The sequence below is a fragment of the Sminthopsis crassicaudata genome, chromosome 1, assembly GCF_048593235.1.
Source record: "Sminthopsis crassicaudata isolate SCR6 chromosome 1, ASM4859323v1, whole genome shotgun sequence".
NCBI classification, from domain to species: Eukaryota; Metazoa; Chordata; class Mammalia; order Dasyuromorphia; family Dasyuridae; genus Sminthopsis; species Sminthopsis crassicaudata.
Genome location: NC_133617.1, coordinates 247,238,807 through 247,265,300, shown reverse-complemented (window position 1 = coordinate 247,265,300; position 26,494 = coordinate 247,238,807). Strand labels below are relative to the sequence as shown.

General features: G+C 33.5%; 1 protein-coding gene across 7 annotated transcripts in view; it reads right to left on the bottom strand.

Annotated features, from left to right (window-relative positions):
* The window catches only part of LOC141548480 (meprin A subunit beta-like), a 63,428-nt gene extending 38,196 nt beyond the window's left edge, over positions 1–25,232 (bottom strand). For 3 of the 7 annotated variants that reach the window (XM_074277407.1, XM_074277416.1, XM_074277420.1), the window contains exons 1-7: positions 24,949–25,193; positions 23,169–23,187; positions 21,860–21,904; positions 21,728–21,771; positions 17,486–17,561; positions 13,643–13,760; positions 5,867–6,045 (exon numbers count right to left, since the gene is read on the bottom strand). In XM_074277407.1, the coding sequence (XP_074133508.1) occupies positions 5,867–6,045; positions 13,643–13,760; positions 17,486–17,561; positions 21,728–21,771; positions 21,860–21,904; positions 23,169–23,187; positions 24,949–25,011 (544 nt within the window). In that variant the 5' untranslated portion in view covers positions 25,012–25,193. Of the gene's footprint in view, positions 1–5,866; positions 6,046–13,642; positions 13,761–17,485; positions 17,562–21,727; positions 21,772–21,859; positions 21,905–23,168; positions 23,188–24,927 lie in introns of all 7 variants that reach the window. The other 4 variants (XM_074277447.1, XM_074277430.1, XM_074277452.1 and 1 more) reach the window with 4 other exon arrangements.
* Between the last annotated feature and the right edge of the window lie 1,262 nt (positions 25,233–26,494).

Here is a 26,494-nt window from a genome sequence, read left to right as displayed (position 1 = left end):
AATAATCAGACTCCCTGAAAAATGTGGGGGAAAAAAGAGCTTGGACACTATTTTTGAGGAAATTATCAAAGAGAACTGCCCAGACGTTTTGGAAACAGAGGGTAAAATAGACATTGAAAAAATTCATCAATCACCTACTGAAAGGGACCCTAAAATCAAAACGCCAAGAAATATAGTGGCCAAGTTCAAGAACCATCAGACAAAGGAAAAAATACTAGAAGCTACTAGAAAAAAGCAATTCAGATATGGAGGAGTCACAATAAGCATAACCCAGGATCTAGCAGTGTCCACATTAAAAGAACGAAGGGCCTAGAACATGATATACCGAAAGGCTAAGGAACTTGGTATGCAGCCAAGAATAACTTACACAGCAAAAATGAGCATTGTTTTCCAGGGAAGAAGATGGACATTTAATGATATAAATGAATTCCATCTATTCTTGATGAAAAAAACAGACCTACATAAAATGTTTGATCTTCAAATACAGAACTCAAGAGATTTCTAAAAAGGTAAAAAGAAATCTTGAGAACTATATTTCTGCCATAAAAATATGTAAAGAACACATGTATAATTTGTCCTGGAAACTAGAGGTGGAAAGGAAATTATATCATAAAAAAGTGTAAAGTGGTGGTACTACATCTCATGAAGAGGCAAAGGTAACCTATTATATCTGAGAGAAAGAAAGGAGGGAGATGAACATAGTGTGTATCAATAGATATATTCGATTTATGGTGAAACTTCTTCCACTTCATTGAAAAGTGAGAGGGAAGGAGTAAGCTAAGGGGAAGGGAATACAGAAATTGTGATGAAAAGGGGTAAAATAAGGGGAAGAACTTTAAAGTGATGGAGGGATACTAAAAAGGGAGGGCTGTGAAAAGCAAGTGGTGTTCACAAGTTTAATACTGGGTAGAGGGGTAAGAGGGAAGGAAAGGAGAAAAGCATAAGCAGGGTTAACAGGATGGCAAGCAATATAGAATTAGTCATTCTACCATAAATGTGAATGGGGTAAACTCCCTCATAAAGAGGAAGCAGTTAGCATATTGGATCAAAAATCAGAATCCTACTATATGTTGTTTACAGGAAACACACCTGAAACAGGGTGATACATTCAAACTAAAAGTAAAGGGGTGGAGCAGAATCTACTATGCTTCAGACAAAGCCAAAAAAAGCAGGGGTAGCCATCCTCATCTCAGATCAAGCAAAAACAAAAATTGATCTAATTAAAAGAGATAAGGAAGGGCATTATATCCTGCTAAAGGGTAGCATCAATAATGAAGCAGTATCAATATTAAACATATATGCACCAAGTGGTGCAGCATCTAAATTCTTAAAAGAGAAATTAAGAGAGCTGCAAGAAGAAATAGACAGCAAAACTATAATAATGGGAGATCTCAACCTTGCACTCTCAGAATTAGATAAATCAAACCAGAAAATAAATAAGAAAGAAGTCAAAGAGGTAAATAGAATACTAGAAGAGTTTGATATGATAGATCTTTGGTGAAAGCTAAATGGAGACAGAAAGGAGTATACTTTCTTCTCAGCAGTTCATGGAACTTATACAAAAATTGATCATATACTAGGACATAAAAACCTCAAAATCAAATGCAGTAAGGCAGAAATAGTAAATGCATCCTTTTCAGACCACAATGCAATTAAAATTACATTTAATAAAAAGCCAGGGGAAAATAGACCAAAAAATAATTGGAAACTAAATAATCTTATACTAAAGAATGATTGGGTAAAACAGCAAATCATAGACATAATTAATAACTTCACTCAAGAAAATGACAATAATGAGACATCATACCAAAATGTGTGGGATACAGCCAAAGCAGTAATAAAGGGAAGTTTTATATCTCTACAAGCCTACTTGCATAAAATAGAGAAAGAGAGGGCCAACGAATTGGGCTTACAACTAAAATTGCTAGAAAAGGAACAAATTAAAAACCCCCAGACAAACACAAAACTTGAAATTCTAAAAATAAAAGGTGAGATTAATAAAATTGAAAGTAAAAAAACTATTGAATTAATTAATAAAACTAAGAGTTGGTTCTATGAAAAAACCAACAAAATAGACAAACCCTTAGTAAACCTGATTTAAAAAAGCAAAGAGAAAAAGCAAATTGTTAGTCTTGAAAATGAAAAGGGTGAACTCACCACTAATGAAGAGGAAATTAGAACAATAATTAGGAGCTACTTTGCTCAATTTTATGCCAATAAATTCAATAACTTAAATGAAATGGAAGAATACCTTCAAAAATACAGCTTGCCCAGATTAATAGAGGAAGAAGTAAGCAGTCTAAATAGTCCCATCTCAGAAAAAGAATAGAACAAGCTATTAACCAACTCCCTAAGAAAAAATCCCCAGGACCAGATGGATTTACATGTGAATTCTACCAAACATTTAAAGAGCAACTAACTCCAATGTTATATAAACTATTTTAAAAAATAGGGATTGAAGGAGTCCTACCAAATTCCTTGTATGACACAGACATGATACCTAAACCAGGTAGATCAAAAACTGAGAAAGAAAACTATAGACCAATCTCCTCAATGAATATTGATGCTAAAATCTTAAATAAGAGATTAGCAAAAAAACTTCAGAAAATCATCCCCAAGATAATATACTATGATCAAGTAGGATTTATACCAGGAATGCAGGGCTGGTTTAATATTGGGAAAACTATTAGTATAATTGACCATCTTAATAATCAAATTAATAAAAACCATATGATCATCTCAATAGATGCAGAAAAAGCATTTGATAAAATCCAACATCCATTTCTACTAAAAACGCTTGAGAGTATAGGAATAAATGGACTATTCCTTAAAATAATAATAAGCATATATTTTAAAACGTCAGTAAATATCATATGTAATGGCGATAAACTAGAATCTTTCCCTGTAAGATCAGGAGTGAAACAAGGTTGCCCACTATCACCATTACTATTCAATATAGTACTAGAAACGCTAGCCTCGGCAATAAGAGCCGAGAAAGAGATTCAAGGAATTAGAGTAGGAAATGAGGAAATCAAACTATCACTCTTTGCAGATGACATGATGGTATACTTAGAGAACCCCAAAGACTCTGCTAAAAAGCTATTAGAAATAATTCAGAATTTTAGCAAAGTGGCAGGATACAAAATAAATCCACATAAATCCTCAGCATTTTTATACATTACCAACACAATCCAACAGCAAGAGATACAAAGAGAAATTCCATTCAAAATAACGGTCAATAGTATAAAATATTTGGGAATATATCTACCAAAGGAAAGTCAGGAATTATATGAGCAAAATTATGAAACACTTGCCACAAAAATAAAGTCAGATTTAAATAATTGGAAAGACATTAAGTGCTCTTGGATAGGCCGAGTGAATATAATTAAGATGACAATACTCCCTAAACTAATCTATTTATTTAGTGCTATACCAATCAGACTCCCAAGAAACTATTTTAATGACCTAGAAAAAATAACAACAGAATTCATATGGAACAACAAAAGGTCGAGAATTTCAAGGGAAGTAATGAAAAAAAATTAAATGAAGGTGGTCTAGCTGTACCTGATCTAGAACTATATTATAAAGCAACAGTCACCAAAACCATTTGGTATTGGCTAAGAAATAGACTAGTTGATCAGTGGAATAGGTTAGGTTCACAAGGCAAGATAGTGAATAAAAATAGCAATCTAGTGTTTGGCAAACCCAAAGATCCCAACTTTTGGGATAAGAATTCATTATTTGACAAAAACTGCTGGGAAACTGGAAATTAGCATGGCAGAAACTAGGCATGGACCCACATTTAACACCATATACTAAGATAAGATCAAAATGGGTCCAAGATTTAGGCATAAAGAACGAAATCATAAATAAATTGGAGGAACATGGAATGGTTTACTTCTCAGACTTGTGGAGGAGGAAGGAGTTTGTGTCCAAGGGAGAACTAGAGACCATTATTGATCACAAAATAGAACATTTTGATTACACCAAATTAAAAAGTTTCTGCACAAACAAAACTAATGCAAACAAGATTAGAAGGGAAGTAACAAATTGGGAAAACATTTTTACAGTTAAAGGTTCTGATAAAGGCCTCATCTCCAAAATATAGAGAATTGACTTTAATTTATAAGAAATCAAGCCATTCTCCAACTGATAAATAGTCAAAGGATATGAACAGACAATTTTCAGGTGATGAAATTGAAACTATTTCCACTCATATGAAAGAGTGTTCCAAATCACTATTGATCAGAGAAATGCAAATTAAGACAACACTGAGATATCATTACACACCTGTCAGATTGGCTAAGATGACAGGAACAAATAATGATGAATGTTGGAGGGGATGTGGGAAAACTGGGACACTGATGCATTGTTGGTGGAGTTGTGAAAGAATCCAACCATTCTGGAGAGCAATCTGGAATCATGCCCAAAAAGTTATCAAAATGTGCATACCCTTTGACCCAGCAGTGCTTCTCCTGGGCCTATATCCCAAGGAACTACTAAAGAAGGGAAAGGGACCTGTATGTGCCAAAATGTTTGTGGCAACCCTTTTCATAGTGGCTAGAAACTGGAAAATGAATGGATGTCCATCAATTGGAGAATGGTTGGGTAAATTATGGTAAATGAATGTTATGGAATATTATTGTTCTGTACGAAATGACCAACAGGAGAAATACAGAGAGGCTTGGAGAGACTTATATCAACTGATGCTAAGTGAAACGAGCAGAACCAGGAGATCATTATACACTTCAACAATGATACTGTATGAGGATGTATTCTGATGGAAGTGGATATCTTCAACATAGAGAAGAGCTAATCCAATTCCAATTGATCAATGATGGACAGAATCAGCTACATCCAGAAAAGGAACACTGGGAAATGAGTATAAACTGTGAGCACTGTTTTGTTTTGTTTTGTTTTGTTTTTCTTCCCATATTATTTTTACCTTCCAAATACAATCCTTCCTTTGCAACAACAACAACAAAATTCAGTTCTGCACATATATATTGTACCTAGGATATACTATAAGATGTTTAATATGTATGGGAATGCCTGCCATCTAGGGGAGGGGGTGGAGGGAAGGAGGGGAAAAAATTTGGAACAGAAGGTAGTACAAGGGATAATGTTGTAAAAAAAAAAAAAATTACCTATGAAGATGTACTGTCAAAGAAAATGTTATAATTACAAAAATTAATAAAAAAAATTTTTTTAAAGACAGCTTAAATCTTACCTTCTATAACTGACTTTTACCCTTACCAGTGCTGTCTCTATCAATATCTTCTACTTAAATTGTATATATTTTTCTCTCTCCCTCCCCTTCCAGATTTATTTATTTAGATTTTTTTTTTTAGTAGGTGAAAGAAGAAGATTTTTTGCCTCAGTTGCTATCTAGCCTTAAATACTGAATGGGTGCAGCTTCTGTCAAACTGAGACCTGATGAAAACCTTACCTAAATAGGCCAGGCTCTCCCAAAGGTATCCATCAGGGCCATTTCCAGTTTTCTTGATCTATATCTTGCCTCTGGAGAGAAGAATGAGCCAGGTGACCTTGCCCAGCTCTCACTCACTTAATCCAATTCACTTGCAAGTCACAGCATCCCCTCCCTGATGTCATGATCCTCTTGAAGGCCCAACAACAACAACCTTTTAGGTAAATCATTGTTTGCATGTTGCCTCTCCCATTAGAATATGAACTCCGTGAGAACAAGTACAATATTTTTAAATTTATCTTTATATTGGTACTGTTTGATACAAAACAAGTGCTTAACAAAGCTAGTTTACCCAATAATGACTGAAAGAAAACATTTCCCTTTTGCTTCTAGTTCCACACTCTCATATAAAAATGAAAACAAGCAAGAAAATCATACCTGGCAAAATTCTGTCCTTCATTACTGTAATGTAGTCATCTCGATCTGAACGGGACTGCTCGTGCACGAATCCCAAAGCATGTAGGAACTCATGTTGAATTGAACCTATTCTGTCACATTTGGATCCTATGGAAAGTAACTGCTTGCCAACATGATTATTTCCTATTGCAGAAAAGCACCTAAAAACAAGACATAAAGTGGTAAGATGACTGACATTGTAGCCCAGATTTTTTTCCCAGATCTCTAAGCTTCAATTCAATCATTACTTACAAATTATTCTTCACCCCAACTTTTTGTGATGTAGAAAGAATAACAAATAACAGAACTGATCAATTCTAGCTTTATCTCTTCTCCCTACTTCTATTCATGCACTACCAAAGGAATTGACAAACAATAAAGTTAGTGAAAGAAAGATGGGTAAAAAAAAATAAAGAAACAGAAGCAATGAAGAGTCCCAATAATCCACAATCTAGATTATTAACAGCAAAATTATTGAGAGGTGAAGAAAGAAAGAGAAGGAAATTTAATTAGTGAAAATTTTCTGAATGAAATTGCTTATAGCAAAATGTGATTGTATCACAATTGGCACCTATGGAAAATGTCTCCTTCTAAATGTGTCTATTTCTTATTGAAGAATAGTACCAACAAACAAGATAAAAAGAATTAAGATGGCTGACTTCATGGTATTAGGGGATAATTGACATTAAATTCAAAGGCTACATAACTTCTGGAGATTATGCTAAGAGACATGATTATTTGGTATGGTTAAACAATAAAGCTCAAAAAGGAGTTCACAGATACATTAGCAATATGACCAGAGGTGAACCAGAGATCAGTATAACCACTAAAGGGAAAAGAGCAGAGTTCTGACATGAAAGCCTAAGAGTTGTAGAAAATCTGTAGTATAAACTTGGAAAGTAAATTGCAATGTTAAGTGTGGGACTTGTAGCTTCCTGACTGGGTCAAACCTAGTGACCAGATTCAAAAGTTCCCAGCACCCCATCCTGAGATACCCAAACATGAAGATTGAAGGCTCTGAAGATTAAAGATAAATGAAAACCTAAAATCTGCTATCTGTAATGTGTGTAGTAGTATAGACACGCTTCCTGGAGGTGGAAGTCAGGACAGGAAATCAGGAGAAACAGACTAAGATCAAGCAGGGTGGACTATCCCAACAAAAATAGAACAGGAGATAGAGTTATGGTCCTGGCCTTGGCCAATTTAGGAATTACGGCCAGGAAAATGAGTAAATAGATGAGGACATGGATTACTTTTAAAAAGTATTATAGATCCAGAGATACCCCCAAATCCGCACTACAAGGAGAGAGTAGCTTTATAACAATTGCAAACGAGATTCAAAAGAAGAATGAATTTTCCATAGTGACCATATAAATATCTAGGAAAAATGAAGAAAGAGATGAAAAATGAGATGAAAGTCTGGGGGAATGAACTAGAAGAATAAATATGCTGAAAGAGAAAAGAACAAATTATACACATAAAAACTCCCTAAAAACTAGAATACATGAAACATTATCAGTGACTCCAGGCAACAGCAGAATTAATAGAGCAAAATCAAAATATTATTAAAAGTAGAAAGAAAAGTAAAATTTCTTATTTAAAAACTAACCTGGAAAAAAAAAGGTCAAAGAAGATAATTTTAAAAGCTTGGAAACTTCAAGACATCATAAATAAAAACTGCCTGGTTTATTAACTGACAAATAAATGATAGATGCAAAGTATAGAAGAGACATAGATATTTTTACATAGATATATTATGGATTTGTGTTGATTAATTGTGTATTTATTGGAAGAGATGATTTTCTTTTTCACTTTTCAGTTGGTAAAGGGAGGAAAAGAAAAAGAATAATTAGCAATGATGATGTCAAGGAAAAAATAGAAAAGAAAAAATTAAAAAGAGAAGAACCATTAAAATATTTTAAAGGGCAGAAAGATAAATAGTAAGATATATAGAAGGAAGCACAGACAAACTTTCTTGTTTAGGTATTGAATATAAAATTGATATTGATATAAGGTATTGAATTTTATATGTACTTTTTAGAAAAGCAAGCAATATGAAATATAAATTAATGGTTTCATATGAAATTCTATTTTTCTGTTCTATTTTATATATTGAAACACTTGATTTGTTTGGTTGGGGGGGGGATTATGTTAAATTCAGAATACAAAACTATATGTAGAGATATAATCCAGATAGCAGGGAGAAGTCAGAAAGTTGCCTGAGCTCTCCCAAATTTCCCTCAGAAACAACCTTAAATCAAGCTTCTAAAAGGATTTTGGAACAACAAAATCCACGAAAAGACAAGATGAAATCATTTTTCAGCACAATATAACTTGGAAATATTTCATAATAGGTCTGTCTTACTTGCATAAAAGGGAATTGGAATCCAGCACACACAGTGTCCAGGAAATCAAACAGGAGGCTCTTATCCATCCAAAGCTCCACAGTCCTGGCTCAGTAGACCAATGGTAAATCAGGCCAACTGTGAAGCCTCCAGCCCCAGCACAACAACCAAATGGTCAGCTCCAAAACCCACAGTACAAGAGATAATGATTAGATTGGGTTACCCTAGTACAGTGAGTTAGCTGCCATCCCCAGAGCTCTGGCACAGAAAACCAGTGATCAGATCCCTCTCCTCCCCCAAGGGCAAGAAGCTTGGAACAGTGCCCCTGTAACCCAGTAGCAGAGCACAAATTTTAAAAATAAGCTTTAAAAAAAGAAACAGGAAAAAAAAAGCCCTGTAGAAAAGCTATTATGGTAATAAGGAAGATCCAAACACAAACTCATGCAAAGCCTCAAAGTAAATATAAAGTGGTCTCCAAAACTCTGCTTGGAAGAGCTCAAAAAGGATTTTCAAAATCAAGTAATAGAAGAAATTAGAGTTATATATGAGAATTATGAAAAAGAGTCAGCAACTTGGAAAAGAAAGCACAGAAGTGAACTGAAGAAAACAACTCCTTAAAAAAGTAGAATTGTCAAGTGACAACTCATCCATAAATCCTTCACAGCTAGTCTTTATTTTCCCCACTTCCAATTTCTTATAATTCTGTATCACTGTACCACTTTTATACTCTAATATTACTTGTGTTTATACTATAATTTTTAAAATGCTCTGTGAGGTCAGGGAACCACACTAATCTAACTAAATTTTCTGAGAGACAATAGTGTTTGATATACATACTATACATAGTATAGTGGAAATAGCAGTGAATTGGAAGCCTCTGATTCTAGTTGGGTTATCTTGGGTAAATTCACCTCACTTCTGAGCCTCATTTCCTCATCAGTAAAATTGAAATAATACTTTTAATACCCATTTAAGGGTTGTTGTAAAGAAAGTGCTTTGTAAATAATAAATCATTTTATAAATGTATGTTTTTTCCTTGCTAATATAATACTTTGCATGTAGATGTCTCTTGTGTGTTGAAATATGATTAAAATTCAAGTAAATAATATTTTTTAAAAAGTAGAATTGGACAAATGAGAAGGAAGGTAAAAAGCAAGTTGAAAAAATAATTCCTTAAATATGAGAATTGGGCAAGTAGAGGCTAATGATTCTATGAGACATCAAGAATCAGTCAAACAAAATCAAAAGAGAAAAAAATAGAAGAAAATGTAAATCTTTCTTAGAAAAACAAACTGACCTGGAAAATATATCCAGGAAACATAATTTTAAAAAGATTGGATTACCTAAAAACCCATGATCAATAAAAGAGCATGGACAGCATCTTTCAAAAAATTATCAAGGAAAACTGCCCTGATATCCCAGAACCAGAGGGTAAAATAATCATTGAAATAATACACTGGTTACCTCCTGAAAGATGGATTCCAAAGCAAAAATTCCAAACTGAAACATAATAAAAATCCAGAAAAATATTGCAAGCAGTCAGAAATAAATTAATTAAAAGAGACAAGGATGGAAACTATATCTTGTTAAAAGGTACCACAGACAATTGAATAAGATCAATACTAAACATATATGCACTAAGTGGCATAGCATTCAAATTCTTAAAGACAAAGTTAAGTAAATTATAGGAATAAGTGCACAGTAGAATTATATTAGTGAGGTACCTCAACAACCTTTTCATAACCTATATAAATCTAGCCACACAAAACAAACAAGAAAGAAGTTAAGGAAGTGAATAGAATTTTGGAAAAAATTAAGTATGATAGGCTCTTCTGGAGAAAATTGAATGTGGATAGAAAGTAATATACCTTTTTTTCTTAGTGATACATAATACCTATTGACCATTTATTACATCATAAGAACCACACATTCAAATGCAAAAAGACAGGCATATTAAATGCATCATTTTCAGATTGTGATATAATAAAAATTACATGTAATAAAGGGCCATGGGAAGATAGATTAAAAATTAATTGGAAACTCAAGAATCTAATCCTAAAGAATGAATGAGCCAAATAACACATCATAGAAACAATTGATAATTTCATCTAAGACAATAAAAATAATTATACAATACATTAAAATTTATGGGATGCAGTCAAAGCAAATATATCTCTAAATGCTTACATAAATAAAATGCAAAAAAGAAGATCAATGAATTGGGCATGTACTTTTAAAAGTTGGGAAAAAAACAAACTAATCATATCCAATTAACCAAATTAACAATTCTGAAAATCAAAGAAGGGATTAATAAATTTGATTTTTTTTCTTTTTTGATTTGTTTTGTTGTTTTTTTTAATTTCTTCTTTCACAACATGACTATTGTAGAAATATGTTTACATGATTGTAACTTATAGCAGATTGCTTGGTATCTTGGGAAGGGAAAATGGGAGGAAGAGAAAAAATGGGAACTCAAAATTTTAATAAAAATAAATGTTAAAAACTGGGACACTGATGCATTGTTGGTGGAGTTGTGAATGAATCCAACTATTCTGGAGAGCAATTTGGAATTACGCCAAAAAGTTATCAAACTGTGCATACCCTTTGACCTAGCAGTGTTACTACTATTAAAGATATTAAAGAAAGGAAAGGGACCTGTATGTGCCAAAATGTTTGTGGCAGCCCTCTTTTTAGTGACCAGAAACTGGAAAATGAATGGATGCCCATCATTTGGAGAAAGGTTGGGTAAATTGTGGTATATGAATGTATTGGAATATTGTTGTTCTATAATGTTCTATAATGACCAGCAGGATGAATACATAGAGACTTGGAGAGACTTACATGAACTGATGCTGAGTGAAATGAACAAAACCAGGAGATCATTATACACTTTAAAAACAATACTGTATGAGAATGTATTCTGATGGAAGTGAATATCTTTGACAAAGAGATCTAATTCAATTCCAATTGATCAGTGATGGACAGAATCAGCTACACCCAGAGAAGGAACACTGGGAAATGAATGTGGTCTACTTGCATTTTCCTTTTTCTTCCCAGATTATTTTTACCTTCTGAATCCAATTCTTCTTGTGCAACAAGAGAACTGTACGGATCTGCACACATATATTGTGGATATCTAGGATATACTTTAACATATAACATGCATAACTCCCTGCCCTAGGAGAGGGGATGGAGGGAGGGAAGGGAAAAGTTGGAACAGAAGGGAGTGCAAGGGACAATGTTGTAAAAAATTACTCATGCATATGTTCTGTCAATAATCTTAAAAATAAATAAATTATTATGGAAATAGGAAAAAATTGAATGTTAAAAACTATCTTTATATATATCATTGGAAAAAGTACTATTCCAAAAAAAGACTGCAAATAGTAAATAAAAAATATTTTAGGAAGTTCCTAGTTTAGAATATTGCACATTAAAGGCAATCAATATTTGTTGAATAAAATGATTAAAATAACTCTAACAAAACAAACAGGGGCTATGATGTCTAGATTTTAGGAAAACATTTAGTAAAATAATATCTTGTGAGAACGACACATTTGAACTATATCAAAATACTGTTAAAGTCAGAAAGGTTGAATGGTAAAATGCAAAGAATAGATATTAATGGTTCAGTCTCAATTTGGCTGGATGCACCAGTAGAAGGACTCTCTACTGAAACACCTTGGGGATTGGTCTGTGATGTTTAATACTTTTATCAATAAGTTTCTTGAATAAAGACAAAGATAAAATGTTCATTAAATTTGTGAATGAAAAAGGAGAAATAATTAAACTACTGTTTAGGATCCAAAACAAACAAACAAAATTCCTTCAGAACAGAGCACTGGACTTAATCTGATAAGATTAAGTTTAATAGAGATAAATGTGTTGTTTTATATTGGAGTTAAAAGAGAAATCAGTTTCACAAATAAAAATGGGTTTGGGGAGTGAGGGACATGATTATACAGAAGTTTGTCTAAAAAATATTGAGGATTTTAGAGACTTCAATATCAATATCATTTAGTAGTATGAAATGACTAACAAAAAAGCACATTACATCTTGGATTACATTCAGAAAGGCACAGTTTCTGGAGAATCCAGCCAACAAAAATGGTGACATTGAATCTATTTTGTATCAGGAAATGGTTTAACACAAAGAAGAAAAGATTCATGGGAGCTATGAGAACTGTGTTTAAAGAATTGTGAGGTATGATAAAAAGGAAAAGTACCCCAGAGTGTGAAACTGGAAGCAATGAGGATATGATGCAAAGAAGGAAATTTAAGTTTCATGTCAGCAAAAATTTTCTAAGAATTAAAGCTTTCCAAGAATATAAAGTGTTATTCAGTTTCCTGAGATAGTGGGTTGCTCTTCTTTGAAATTCTTCAAGAAGAGACTGAATGTCTAATTAGCAAGTGTGTAATCATAGAGATTCTGCTACGAGTTGTATTAGGAAGCTGCAGAGGTCCCTTCTAACTCTCAAATATTATTTTGAAAATATAATTTTCAAATTTCAAATTATATAACGAAAAAGCATCTCAAGATTTGGGGAGAGCTTATACAAAGACAAGGAGACTGGACGTGGAATACTACGCCAAAGGAAGAGCAATCGGACCAGTTTGGTCAGAATATCATATTCCTGAATTGGGATAATAAGTAATAAACCTGGAAAGATAGATAGTAATATAGAGAAGTAGAAAATTGTATCTATCACCAAAGGTGGCTATCAGATAGACATTTTTATTGGGAAGGTTCAATATGATGAGACAGTGAAATGATTATAATGGAAAAGAAAATGGATCAGGATATTGTATTTCAGAAAGAAAAAAAGGAGGTAAGGAAAGAGGAAGAAAGGAAGGGAGGGAGGGAAGGAGGAAGGAAGGAAGGGAAGGGAAGGAAGGAAGGAAGGAAGGAAGGAAGGAAGGAAGGAAGGAAGGAAGGAAGGAAGGAAGGAAGGAAGGAAGGAAGGAAGGAAAGAGGGGAAGGAAGGAGGGAGGAAAGAAAGAGGGAGGGAGGAAGGAAGGGAAGGAGGGAGAGAAGAAGGAAGGGAGGGAGGGGAAGGAAAGAAAGGGAAGAGAAGGAAGGAAAGGAAAGGAAGAGGGAAGGAGGAAAAAGGAGAGAGAGGGAGAGAAAGAAGAGAAGGAAAGAAGGAAGGAGGAGGAAGGATGGGAGTTGACACTACAGATATTTGGAGCTGAAAATATTGGACATACACATATAATAATCCTCGAATCTTATTTTTATTTTTTTTTCCAAATTAGGATTGATCTATTGCCTGTCTCCCTGAATTGTTTCCCATGCATAAGTCAAACATTTGAGCCACATAAAGATCAGGGCCTGATCAATTGCTTTGATTTACAGCATCCTAGAGGACTTCTGTTTTCAGGAAATTCTTATAATGTCAGATCTTTCTCTTACCCTTCTCCTTTGTACAATGAAATATATTCCTTTTCTCCTTCCCACGGTTTGAAGTCAATGCAGGTTTTTAAACGATAGCGTTCAAATGCTCTCAGGATAACTCCTTTAGCATTCATTTCTAAAGAAAAGAGGAAACAAAAAACAGTACCTATTAAGTGCCAATAGGATCCTGGTTTTAGAGTTGTACTTTCTCCCACTCTATGCTAAACTCTGCCTCTCAAGGGCCATCAATGGCCAAATCCAAAGGTCCTTTTTCAGGCTTTATCTTCCCTGGGTGCTCTGCAGCTTCTGACTCTACAAATGGCTCTTTACACTTTCTCTTTCTTTAGCTTCAGAGATACCAAGTGCTCTTAGTTCTCCTCCTACCTCTCTAACCTCTCTTTCGCCTTCTTCTCTCTTTGTTCCTTACCCTCATCCTACTCCTTTAACATGAGTATTTCTCAGGCTTCTTCCTTTCTTCAGTAGACCCATTCAGTTCCATGACTTCAGCTTCTGTGTCCTTATCATGAGATCTACCTTGTATATAGTGCTTATTTTGTGCCGGGCACTGTGCTAAGCATTTTCACTATTATTTCATCTGATTGCTAATTGCAACTGAGGAAAATGAAGAAAAAGAGATTAAGTAATTTGCTTAAGATCATATAACTTGGACCTGAGGCCAAATTTGGATTTGTCTTCCTTATTCTAGGCCTATCTCTCTATTTACTGAGACTGTCCCATACATGTCTTTAATCCAAACTCCTCCTCTTAATTAAAGACTCATTATTTCATTTTGTAACCTGAATATTATCCTTGATTCTTCCTACTCCTCTGCCTTTCAGTTCTAATCACTCTAAAAGGTAATGGTCATCTTGATACTTTTTAATTTTAATAATAATAAATTGCAAAGAAAGTGACAACTTGCATTGATAAAAGGAACTTTATCATCTAGAATTCTCTATGCTAAGGAAACCATACATCCAGTACTTATCCCTACCTATCTCTATGCTGTCAATTCCACTTTCAAAGCATGATTCAAATCTTTTCTCTACTCTAGACACTATTACCTTCCCAGAAAGGGAAAAGAAAAAAAAAATAAACATTTATTTATATGTGTCAGCCACTATGCTAAATACAAATACTTTTCAATTGATCCTCACAACAATCCTGGGAGGAAGGACTCTTATTATCTCTATTTTACAGATGAATATTATTTTTTTAGAATTTTATTAATCTCAGTTTGCCTCAGTTTCCTATCTTTAAAACTAGAAATGATAACATAATCTGTCATAATTATGAGAATGAAAAGAAAGCCAATTTGTCAAGTGCTTGGCAAGCTCATAAACACTTTGTCAATTCTCCTTTACTATTTTTTTATTTTTATTAAAATTTAAAAGTATAAAGGTGACTGGTCTGAATGACTGTAGATATGCTGAGAAAAAGAATTTAATATCAAAGTCTTTCAATTTTAAATTCTCATCTCAAGCCTACAGAATATGTCATTTAGTCAAATGCCTTTTCATGGCTTGGAAGTGGCCCTGAGTTTTTGAAAGTTGGAACAATGGAACAATGTGAACAATGGAACAAAGTCCCGGCTTGTTCAAACAAATAAGAAAACATTTTAATACAGTCCTAGAAACAAAATGTGTTTTTCAATGGACCAGTCTAGCTGAATATAGAGAGGCTCACCACTACCAAGCTAGTAAGTAGACATGGTACCTCATATACAAAGAAAAATACAAAGTGACTCTTTGTCCTAGACCAACCCTTTCACTCTCCCCATTGGTGGTGATGCAAGTGAAAAAAAAAAAAAAAGGCAGAGGCTGAAAATAATCAGTTTTAAATTAGTTTACAAACTATTTAGCTCTTAGTAGTTTAAATAGGAGACTTTGTCCATGATGAGGGAGAAGAAAGCTTATTAGAAGAACTGAATATCACTATGAATCAAACTAGAAAATGTAAATAAGTCTCAGCTAAATAAAATTCTCCTTAAAAAAATTCTCTTTTAAAAATCCATAAGTTAGTTAGCAATTGATATCTTTGTTAAGCAGAAAAACTTGGTAAACAAAGGTAACACCATTTTAGAATATAAGTTCATTTACAAAACTTTACAGAGTTAAATAGTATAAAATAACAGTGAAAAGCAATGGAAGGTGAAAAAAAAAAAAAGGTTGCCATGAAACTTAACTAAACCCAAGATTAATTAGGAAGTAGAACAGGATAAAAATCTGACAATATTTCTATAGTGTTGCACTCTCTTCATCAACAATGGACCCTAACATCTCAGCATCCAATGAATTAGTACTCAAGAAAATTAAGCCATAAAGAGTGGTTGCACCAGACCAAACATATACAGAAGAAATTCATGCTGAAGAATACATTTTAAAAGCACTAAAGGACTGATTTTCAATGCATCTCAGATGAGAGAGAATACAAAAAGAAAAATGGGGAAAAAAATTGACAGTATTACTGCCTTCCCCCAAAAAGATACTACTAACTACTAAACCACATACTTTCTAATCTTTATTAAATATTTATGAAAACTATATCTCTTGATGATATCCTTATTAGAAATATGAAATGGGAACTGGCAATCTTTTATAGATTATTTTCCTATGGTGAAACACATCTCCACAGTCTTAAAATATATGTCAAGGTATGGAAATTACAAAAAAAAATATTGCTTTATCTATTAACAAAAATATACCAAAACTTGGTAATGAAAAAATATAACCTTATAAGTTCTCTTCTAACAAAGTATTCTCTTATTAAATATTAAGATAATACAAAATTCTGTGATTAGTGAAATGAGATTGATTCATAGATATTGCAAAAATATGAATGATCAAATCTATTCAAGAAAATCCAAATGAAAAAAGAATTGTGCCGGGAAAGGCTAAACAAGTACTGGTATATGAATGAAATGGAATATTATTGTGCTGTAAGAAACCTGGTGCAACATAAAAACTGATGCTGAGTGTGTGGTGAACATTGTACAGTAGCAGCAACATTGTACAATGATCAATTATGATAGAATTAGTTCTTCTAATGCTACAGGACAATTTCAAAAGATTTATGATGAAAAATTCTATCTACACCCAAAGAAAGAATTATGAAATCTGAATGCAGATTGAAATATACTATTTTCAGGGGTTTTTTGTGTTTTTTTTATTTTTCTTGTGGCTTTTTTCTTTTGTTCTGTTTCTTCTTTCACACATGACTTATTGTAGAAATATGATTAATATGATTGTACATGTTAAACTTATATCAAATTGTTTGTTGTCTTGGAGAGAGAAAACAGAGAGGGAAAAAATTTGAAAAATGGTGAAAACTATCTTTACAGATAATTGGAAAAAATACTATTAAGTGGGGGAGGAAGAAAAGAAAATAGACTAGCAGCCTACCAAAAAAAAAAAAAAGGAAAGATCTCTATTTGGAACTGAAGAGAAAAAGAATGACAGACCAGACTGGGTTTAGAAGATCATACAAAAAGAATTGCACATGTTTAACAAATATTGGATTATTTGCTGTCTAAGGGAGGGGGTTGAGAGAAGGGAGTGAAAAAAAATTTGGAACACAAGGTTTTGCAAGGGTGAATATTGAAAACTAGGAGGGATTTTGGCAATCTTAGTTTCCTTTTATAGAATTAAACAATAAAAATAGATCTATGTTTTTAATACCTGCCTTCATTTCTCTTTTCAGCCCACCTTCATTCTTATATCAAAACAAAAATAAGTCTATCTTCAGCCAAAGGGGCTAGGAACACAACAGCCCCTATAACCTATAGTTTGAAGTCCAAACAAGGCCAGAGTCTGGGACTAGAGGGTAAAGGGACAAGAACTCTCTCCGAAATGATGTACCTACCCAGATTATCTTGAAGGACATAAGGGATGACATGAGGCCATCTACGGTTATTATCCCTAATGGCATTTCTGTCTGTCTGAAAAGGAAAATAAACATAGGGTATGTTTATCCCAAGGTCAGGACTCTACTTGGGGAAGGATAAGCTTTTGACCCAAGAAAGAAGGCAATTTAGGGATCTCTTGACCAGCAGCAAAAACAAGTCATTTGTACATATGTAAACATAATTTTTCAGCAATTCTATAAGAGGTCAGGAGGAGATTAATGTATCTGTAGCACTGATTTTTGATAGGATAGTTATGAAAAGGCATGCAAAGCTTATGTATAGCAATAATTATCAAAGAAATCCAATTACCATTGACAAAAAAGCTGTAATGAAAGGTCTTGTACATAATTTAGCTAAACAATTATGTGCAAGGAGAAAATGATAGCAAAAGCTCATTAATTAGAGAATTCATGGTAATTCAGACATATGCTAGGTTAAAAGTCTACCACTGGGAAAATAGAACTTACTTTAAAAATGTGTTTAAAAGGGAGAGTTGTGTTTACAGCAAAGTAAATTAACTATTTTTAAACACTCTTAAACCCTTATTTTAGTTATACCTTTTTTTCATAAAACAATGTGCCAATTGCTGATGAATGTTATTCGGGCCTGTTCATCAGATGGCTCTGGTAGTATCTCTATGAAATAACATTTGTATTAGATTCAACTAGTTATTGTAAATCCTAAACTCCTTAAAGATAGAGATTTTCTTTTTTTCTTTTTCTTTTTTATCTCCCCATTTCCTAATATGGTGCCTAGAATATATTAGGACTTAATAAATGATGGTTGGTTGACAAATTGATTACCGAATTTGAACTGGCCTTTCTTCTATTCATTTCAATTAGTAGGGTTCTATCATATAATTAAAACCTTCTAGTTTGACAACCTGATCTAAATATAGAAATTATACTGCTCAAGAACTTTGATCCTAGGAAAAAAGTGAGAAAATTTATCTCTTTCCCCCTTCCTTGCAAGTTTGGAACACACCATATATTGTCAAACTCAGGATATGTTGATATATTGATCATGTTTGCTGAATTGCCTCCCTCTCTTTTTTATTCTTTATTACAAGAGAAATCATTCAATTAATAAGCATTTATTAAGTGCCATCTCTGTGCCAGGGACTGTACTAAGCAATGAGGATTAAAAAAAAGAGACAAAAGATAATCACTGTTCTCAAGGAATAGGCAATCTAATGGGGGAGACAACATACAAACAAGAAAAAATATAAAGAGAAAAAAACAGTGAGTGAGACACAGAAACACAGAAAGACAGAGAGAGATACATATATATGCATATAAGTATAAAGCAAGCAAATGATAAATAGGAAATAGTTAAAAGAAAGAAAAGGCTGGAATTAAGAAATACTCCCTGTAGAAAATTTTAGTTGAGACTTAAAAAAAAGTCATACAGATCTGTAGTTAAAGTGAAAGAGGTAGAGTGAGTGCTTCCAGCAAGTAGGATAATTGGAGAAAATGTCTCCAGCCAAGAGATGGAATATCTTGTTCATGGAACAATAAGAGAGCCAGCATCACTGAATTAAAGAATATATGTGAGGAATAAGGTATGAAAAGACTGGAAAAGTAGGAGGGGAGAAGGTTATGAAGGGCTTTGAATGACAACCAGAACATTTTATATTTAATCCTAGAAGTAGGAAACCATTGGAGTTTTTTGAGAAGAAGGATGACATGAATGGATTGAATTTTAAGAAAATCATGTCAGTGACTAGAGAATGGCTTGGGATGGGGAGAGACTTGAGGAAGAAGACTTATCTGCAGATTACTGCAATAATCAAAGCATGAGATGATGTGGTCCTGCACTACAATGGTAAGAATGTCTGAGGAGAGAAAGGAATGTGTTTGAGAGATGTTGCAAAGCTAAAATTGGCAGAACATAGCAATAGCCTGTACATGGAGTGCAAAGGAGCAGGGTGAGAAATTGTGAAGAATCCAGGATGGCTCCTAGACTGTAAGTTTAAAGGACTGGAAGGAGAATATTGCCCTCTACAGTAATAGGCAAGATAGGAAGGGGGAAAGGAGGAAAGATGATGGAGTCTTCTTAGGGATAAATTGAATTTCAGATATTTTCTATACAAGTTAAAGATATCTAAAAGGCAACTGGGGATGTGTTTGGAAGTCAGCAAAAAACTGGAGTAAGTTTGAAATATATATATAATTGGTAAATAAATTCTTTAGAGCTGATGATATCAATAAGCAATCTAGTTTAGAGGAAGAAGAGAAAAGAGCCCAGGATACAACCCTGAGGGACACTTAGGGTTAAAAGACATATGCCAGAAGAGGAGCCAATAAAGGAAAGAGAAAGAAGGCAGATGGAAAACTAGGAGAGAGATAAAAAGGCCATATATTCTTAATGGATATGGAAATTTCAGAATTCTTGAAAGTGAGATAAAGTGAGATTTTGAGAGTGATGGCAAGATCAAGAAGATGAACATCTTTGTGAACAGCTTAGATAAAGTTGGGGGAGTAGTTCAAGGGAAGTGAGTAGTTTCAGGAAATGAATGATTGGGACATTTTAGAGAGAATCAATAGGTATGTTAAATTCTCCTAGTGTGAACAAAGAAGTTGAAAACCTAGACATAAAAGAATATCAAGGAAAAAAAGATCAATAGTGTCAAAGGCTTTGGACTCTGATCCAGGAAATGAGAATTGAGAAAGGTCTTTAGATTTAGTAACTAGAGAGATCATTTTTAATTAAGAGATCAATGTTAAAACATTGGAGGAAGTGAACAGTTTCAGTAGAATGATAATGTGGGAAGCCTGAGAGACAGCATCTATTATAGATAATCTTTTTAAGGAGTTTAGCTGCAAAAGGCATATATTTGTTTATTAGTGAAGGTGGAAGAATTAAATGAGTTTTTCTAGGATAAAGAAATCCTAGGTATATTTGTAGTCCATAAGAAATGAACCTGCAGAAAGGGAGAGATTGAAAATAAATGAAAAACTGGGAGGAGACAATCTGTTATAAGAGATGTATTGGGATCATTCCCAATTGAACAAATAATGAATTTAATCTTGGTAAAGTGTAAGACCACTATATGTAAAACAGGGATAAAGAAAGAAAAAGCTAACAAAATAACCTGAGTGATAGGAGATATAGAAGAGGAGAAAATTTTCCTAATTTTTCTCTATAAAATATGAAGCAAGGTACTCAGCTGAGAGAAAAGGTGAAGGGAAGCCATAGAAAGCTTTATGGAGGATACAAAGGTTTGGAAGAATCACTGTGGAAAATGGGATAGTGAAGTGAAAAAAAGAAGTATAGTAGAATGTCTAGCAGATATAAGGACCCAGTTGAGGTTATATAACGCATTTGTAGTGGATCCAGGAAAAATAGTTACTTTATTTTCCTTAGCTTTGTACAGTTGTATGTGTATATGCATGGTAGGAATGATCCAAGACTGCGGCGTAGTTAGCCATAATTGGTGATATATAATAATAGGCCTAGAACTTCAAGAGAAAAGAGAGTAGAATTGAACTGCTTCTTTGTGTACAGCTCAGGTAAAGGGGAAGAGAAGGGGGGAGTGGAGTAGCTCCTGGTAAGTGAGTAGTTACAGGAAATGAATGATTGGGATATTTTAGGAAGAATCAATAGGTATGTTAAATTTTCCTAGTATGAACAAAGGAGTTGAAAACCTAGAAATAAGAGAATAGTAAGAGATGGTTGTGCAGGTACAGATAAAAGTGGTTGCATTGAAGCTGATGGAAGGTTCCTACCCTAACTAAATGCCACAATTCCTCTAGGAACATGCTGCATTTAGCAAGAGACAAAAGTGCATTTGCATTCTGAGGTGGTTAGACAGAGAGGGAAAGAAAAACGTTATATGTATATGGAAATGAAAGCAATGCAAAACTACAAGTTATCAATAAAAAAATTTTAAACCTAACAGGTTTGAATCAATATATCCTGACTACATATGATTAGTGATGATAGGCTTGGAATTAATTTACAGTAGATCACAGTAAAGAAAGCTTATGATATTAATATGAATCAAATCATTTTTCCAACACAATTTGTTGATGAGGTTTTGTATAAATGCATTGATAAATGATTCCCATTGATTCTGTGCTATCTCCAATGGTTAGGGCTAACACACCCTCACATTGGTAAATGAGCTTCAGAGAAGTATTATTTTAGCTTGCTCTGGTCAATAAAAGCATTGTTATCACTGCAGAATGCCAACTCACCCTACCAAGGTCAATGTCTCCCTCAAAAAGGTTCAGTCCTGAAGCTAAATGGCAAAAGCAGATATGTCATTAATAATTGAATAAAAGTCCATACTTGCATGTGGGATTTTCAGAAGAAAGGAATCTACTAACCATCATTGATGTCAAATATATCCTCATCCTTGCCACCATCAACATCTATTATTAAAAGAAGTGAAAAGAGGAGAGCAAAAGTTAACTTTAACACAGAGGCAAAAAAAAAATCTTTAGGCCATTTTGAAACTGTAATTTATCATTCACTCTGCTTTCTTATTTCCCTTAAGAACTGACCGACTTTGAAAATAAATGAGTACAGTTCATAACAAACAGTTCCTTCTGTGCAAGAGGAAAATCAGACAGGGAAGAAATTCCATTGATACAGAGAGGTTGCATTGAATTGGAACCAAATTGGAATCAAATGCTGCAGGCTGATATTGTTAGCCTCAATTTGTTCATATGTGGCCACTTTAATATAGAATGAAGCTTTTAGTAAATGGAACAGATCAAGGCTTTTAGGTTAAGCTTGAATTCCTTCTAAATTCCTAGGGAATAGACATTATGATTTTTTCATATGATTTTCTATGAGTACAAGTGAGTAATTAGTGGAATGTTATATTGGATTCATCTACTATGGCAGACTTGTTTAAGCTTGAATTTTTTTTTTGGAGCACTCAGATTGGAGTTAAATAATAACTCATTCCACTCACATACTCACTAAATAAATACAGGAAAATCTACTATCATGATATATAAAGATTTTAAGTGAATTCAGCACTTAAATATTCGGAAAGAATAATGATGGTTGTAATGCATGGATAATTTTCTTATTCATCTAACAAAATTAAGTCGAGTTCCCTCAATTCAGTTTATACTTAGGAGTTGCATCATGGTCTGAATGTGACCATGGGTTCTGTTTGCAAGCCCAGCAGTGTGAGGGCAGGGACCAGCCTAGGTAAGTTTGGAGCTTCTCAACAGGTGATGTATTGTGGGTACCATATTCACTAATGAAGCTATTCACTTAGTTGTAAAGTTGTTATAGATAGATAGATAGATAGAATATGTACCAGTGAAAGAATAATAATAATAGCTGGTATTTATATAGCATATTAGTATTTCAAATGCATTAAATCATTGTTCTCATTTCAACTCCACTACAACCCTATAAGGTAGGTGTTATTAACCCCATTTTATAGAGATATTAGTATTATTTAGTAATATTAGTATTTATTAATTTAAAAAAAATTTGCCCAGGCTCACACAGGTAGGAAGTATCTAAAACAGAATTCAGGTCTTCTTGAGGAAACTCAGGGGTTTTTTTTGGCATTAACTTCTACCAGTTGTACAAGAAGTTTCCCTACCCATAGATGAAATCATGGATCACTGAAAATACTGAAAAGAATATAAATCATTAGATATGACTCACCAAAGTTTTCTGGGGTTGGCTGAGAAACAAAAAAGAGAAGAAAACACATTATCGTGACAGACAAGATTTATCAGTACTTCTCTTGGTTTTACTGTCCTATATAGTAATAAAAGCATTTATTTGCTACCTCACTAATAATGATTCTTTGCCCTCAGGTATTAACTTTCATGATATTTGAAAATCCAAACTGAGTTTTTACTTGAATGATTTTGTCATCAAACAAACAAGCCAACATAAAAAAACCCACGGGGCACATTAATGCACCATTAGTGAAGCTCTAATTTGAGCCAGTCAATTTGGAGTAATATGAAAAAAGTTATGAAAATGTCCATATTCTCTGAACCAGAAATCCCACTACTAGGCATATAACCCAAGGAGATAAATTAAAAAAGGAAAGGCCCCTTTATTTATTTTATATATATATATATATATATATATATATATATATATATATATATATATATATATATATATATATCAAAATATTTATATCTGAACTTTTTGTTGTACCAAAGAATATAAAACAATATCAATGCTCATAACTGTTAACTTAATTATAATATAGGAATATAAAGGAGTATTACTATGCTCTAAGAAAGTACAAATATGACACCTCCAGAAATTTGGAAGAAGATTTCTATGAATTAAGATAAAGTGAAATAAGCAGATCCAGGAAAACAATGTATATAATGCCTATCATAATGCAATTATAAAGATGAACAACAAAAACAATTGGAACTGAGTGCTCTAAAATTATAATGACAAATCTTGGCCTCAAAAAAATGATATAAGAAGAAATTTTTCCTCTTTTTTGAAGAGGTGGGGAAAAATCAGTGTGGATTACTTCATATAATATCAAAGTCTATTACTTTGGCTCAAGATAGGAATGTCAATTATGGCTGTTTTGAGCAAAGAAATAAGTAGTAGGTGGTTTCAAGTTAATGCTGTAAAATGGTTGCCTTAAAACACAATATACCATCATATTTGACAAAATTAAGAATATGTCTCACATATTAAGAATATGTCTATGTGAAAAAATAAAAACCACACAAATAAAGATATGCAATATAATTTTAGTAGTGAAATTTAGGGCATACTTTACTTTAGACATAATAAATACATTAAACCAGAAGATCATTTCTTCAGCATTTGACTGTTCTTTTAAATTTAAAACTTCAGGTTCCTCTCCAAGCCTTTGAAATAGTATTCACTGCTTTGATTTTGTATGTCCATATTCAGCTGATATAGGGTATCTCTCTATCTGCACAAGGTCAGGCTAAAGCTAATGAAGAATCAGAAAAAGAATTTTTACTTTTCTGGGCCCTGTAGTCCACAACCAGATCACTTACATTGAGACTTCTATTCAACTTGTTTATTTTTAAGAATCTATACGTCATCAGCCAATATCAAAAATTGAACTAAGACAAATTTTCCATATTACCAAAAATTAGTTTTGAAGCAGTGAAACAAAAACAATCAACTACAACAAAGCCTCTTCCTCTCTCTCTTGGATCTCCTTCCTGTTTCCTAGTCCCTTACAATCAGCCAATCTATCTATCCCTAATAGTAAATGTTCCCTGCTTATTCTAAAAAAAAGCATTCCTTTCATAAACCCTGCCTGATTAACATGAAAGAAAACCAGTGGCTAAACCAGTTTAAAAGGTACCAGTACCCCAGCATTGGAAGTAATACTATCCTTGGTATTACCTACTGCCCTCTGGGCAGCTTATTTTGCTTTATTTTCCATGTATCTTATAACATATGTATTTTAATTCCTTACCATGCCAGAGACCACAAGGAGAGTCTTAGAGAGCAGAAGCCAAGGCAAACACCATGAATCCATGTTGCATCTGGATCTAAGAGCTGCAAACTGCAAAATTCTGAATGGGATATACTTATAGAGAGACAACTATCATAAATTAGAGCCTTCAATCTGTATAAGGTATTTTGTAGATTAGTCTCTTCCTAAGTAATTCTTCAAAGTAAGAAAGTAAAGGTCATCAGACTGAGCACCTTTCTGAAGATGGGCAGTTTATCCGATTTATTTTTAAGAGACAAGTGCCTGGGAGGAGCTAACCTTGGAGGTTAAAAATCATATCTTTATTTCCTGGTAAATCACATATGGTAAGAAGGCCAGCATTAATTTTAAACCATAAATCTTTCTTCCATTCAACTAATCATTATAAATTGTTGACTGGTGCAGTGTTAAATAAATAGCTATTGACTGACTGATAAACAGCTGGATGAAGTTACAGAGGAGGCGAACACAATTGGGTCCTTATTCCCATGGAGGCTATTCAGGTACACTGGGGATGAATCAAATGGTTTGAGGTATTGTGAAATGAATCCACTCCTTTGTACTGGACTTTAAAAAAGGGTTTGGGTATATGGAGTGTTAAGGGAGAACTAGCATTTCTGCTGTAATAGGTTGTCAAGTGCTTTTCAGAGCTGTTCATCCAGCCAGTTACCCAATTCTCCAAGAAACTGTAGCATATACAGGAGCCAAAACCTGGTTAAACTGTCTCGAAAAATTGGCTAAACCAGATTCAGGGTAACTGACAGGCTTCAAACCCAATTCATCACAAATACATGCACATAGCCTCCATAGGAATAATCAGTCAAAATCCCAAACAAAGCGTACCTCCAATTGGAAACTCCCAGCCCTTTCTATAACCACCTACTATGTGCATAATATCATTTAATTTTCATATTTCTAATTATATTCATGGCTTACTGATTGAGTTATAAAATTCAATGATTCCTAATGAGTCAGAGCTTGAGAACATGGGGTTGCAAATAACAGCAGATTTCATTTCTGAACATTCCCACTACCCAGTTGATGATACAAATGACAAGTAGTGAGTTTTCTAAATACCTAACCATTCTGTGTCTTTATTCATCTTTTTCCTCTTTGCCAATTACTATCCAATCTTTAACCATATTTTTTTTTATTTATTTTTTTTATTATATATATATATATATTTTATAATATTATCCCTTGTATTCATTTTTCCAAATTACCCCCCCTCCCTCTATTCCCTCCCCCCGACGACAGGCAATACCATACATTTTACATGTGTTACAATATAGTCTAAGTACAATACATGTGTGTGAGTATCATTTTCTTGTTGCACAATAAACATTAGAATCCGAAGGTACATGCAACCTGGGCAGACAGATATTAGTGCTAACAATTTACATTCCCCTCCCAGTGTTTCTTCTCTGGGTGTATCTACCTCTGTCCATCATTGATCAACTGGAAGTGAGTTGGATCTTCTTTATGTCTTTAACCATATTTTAACTAACCAGTTTGTTAGTCTCCTTAA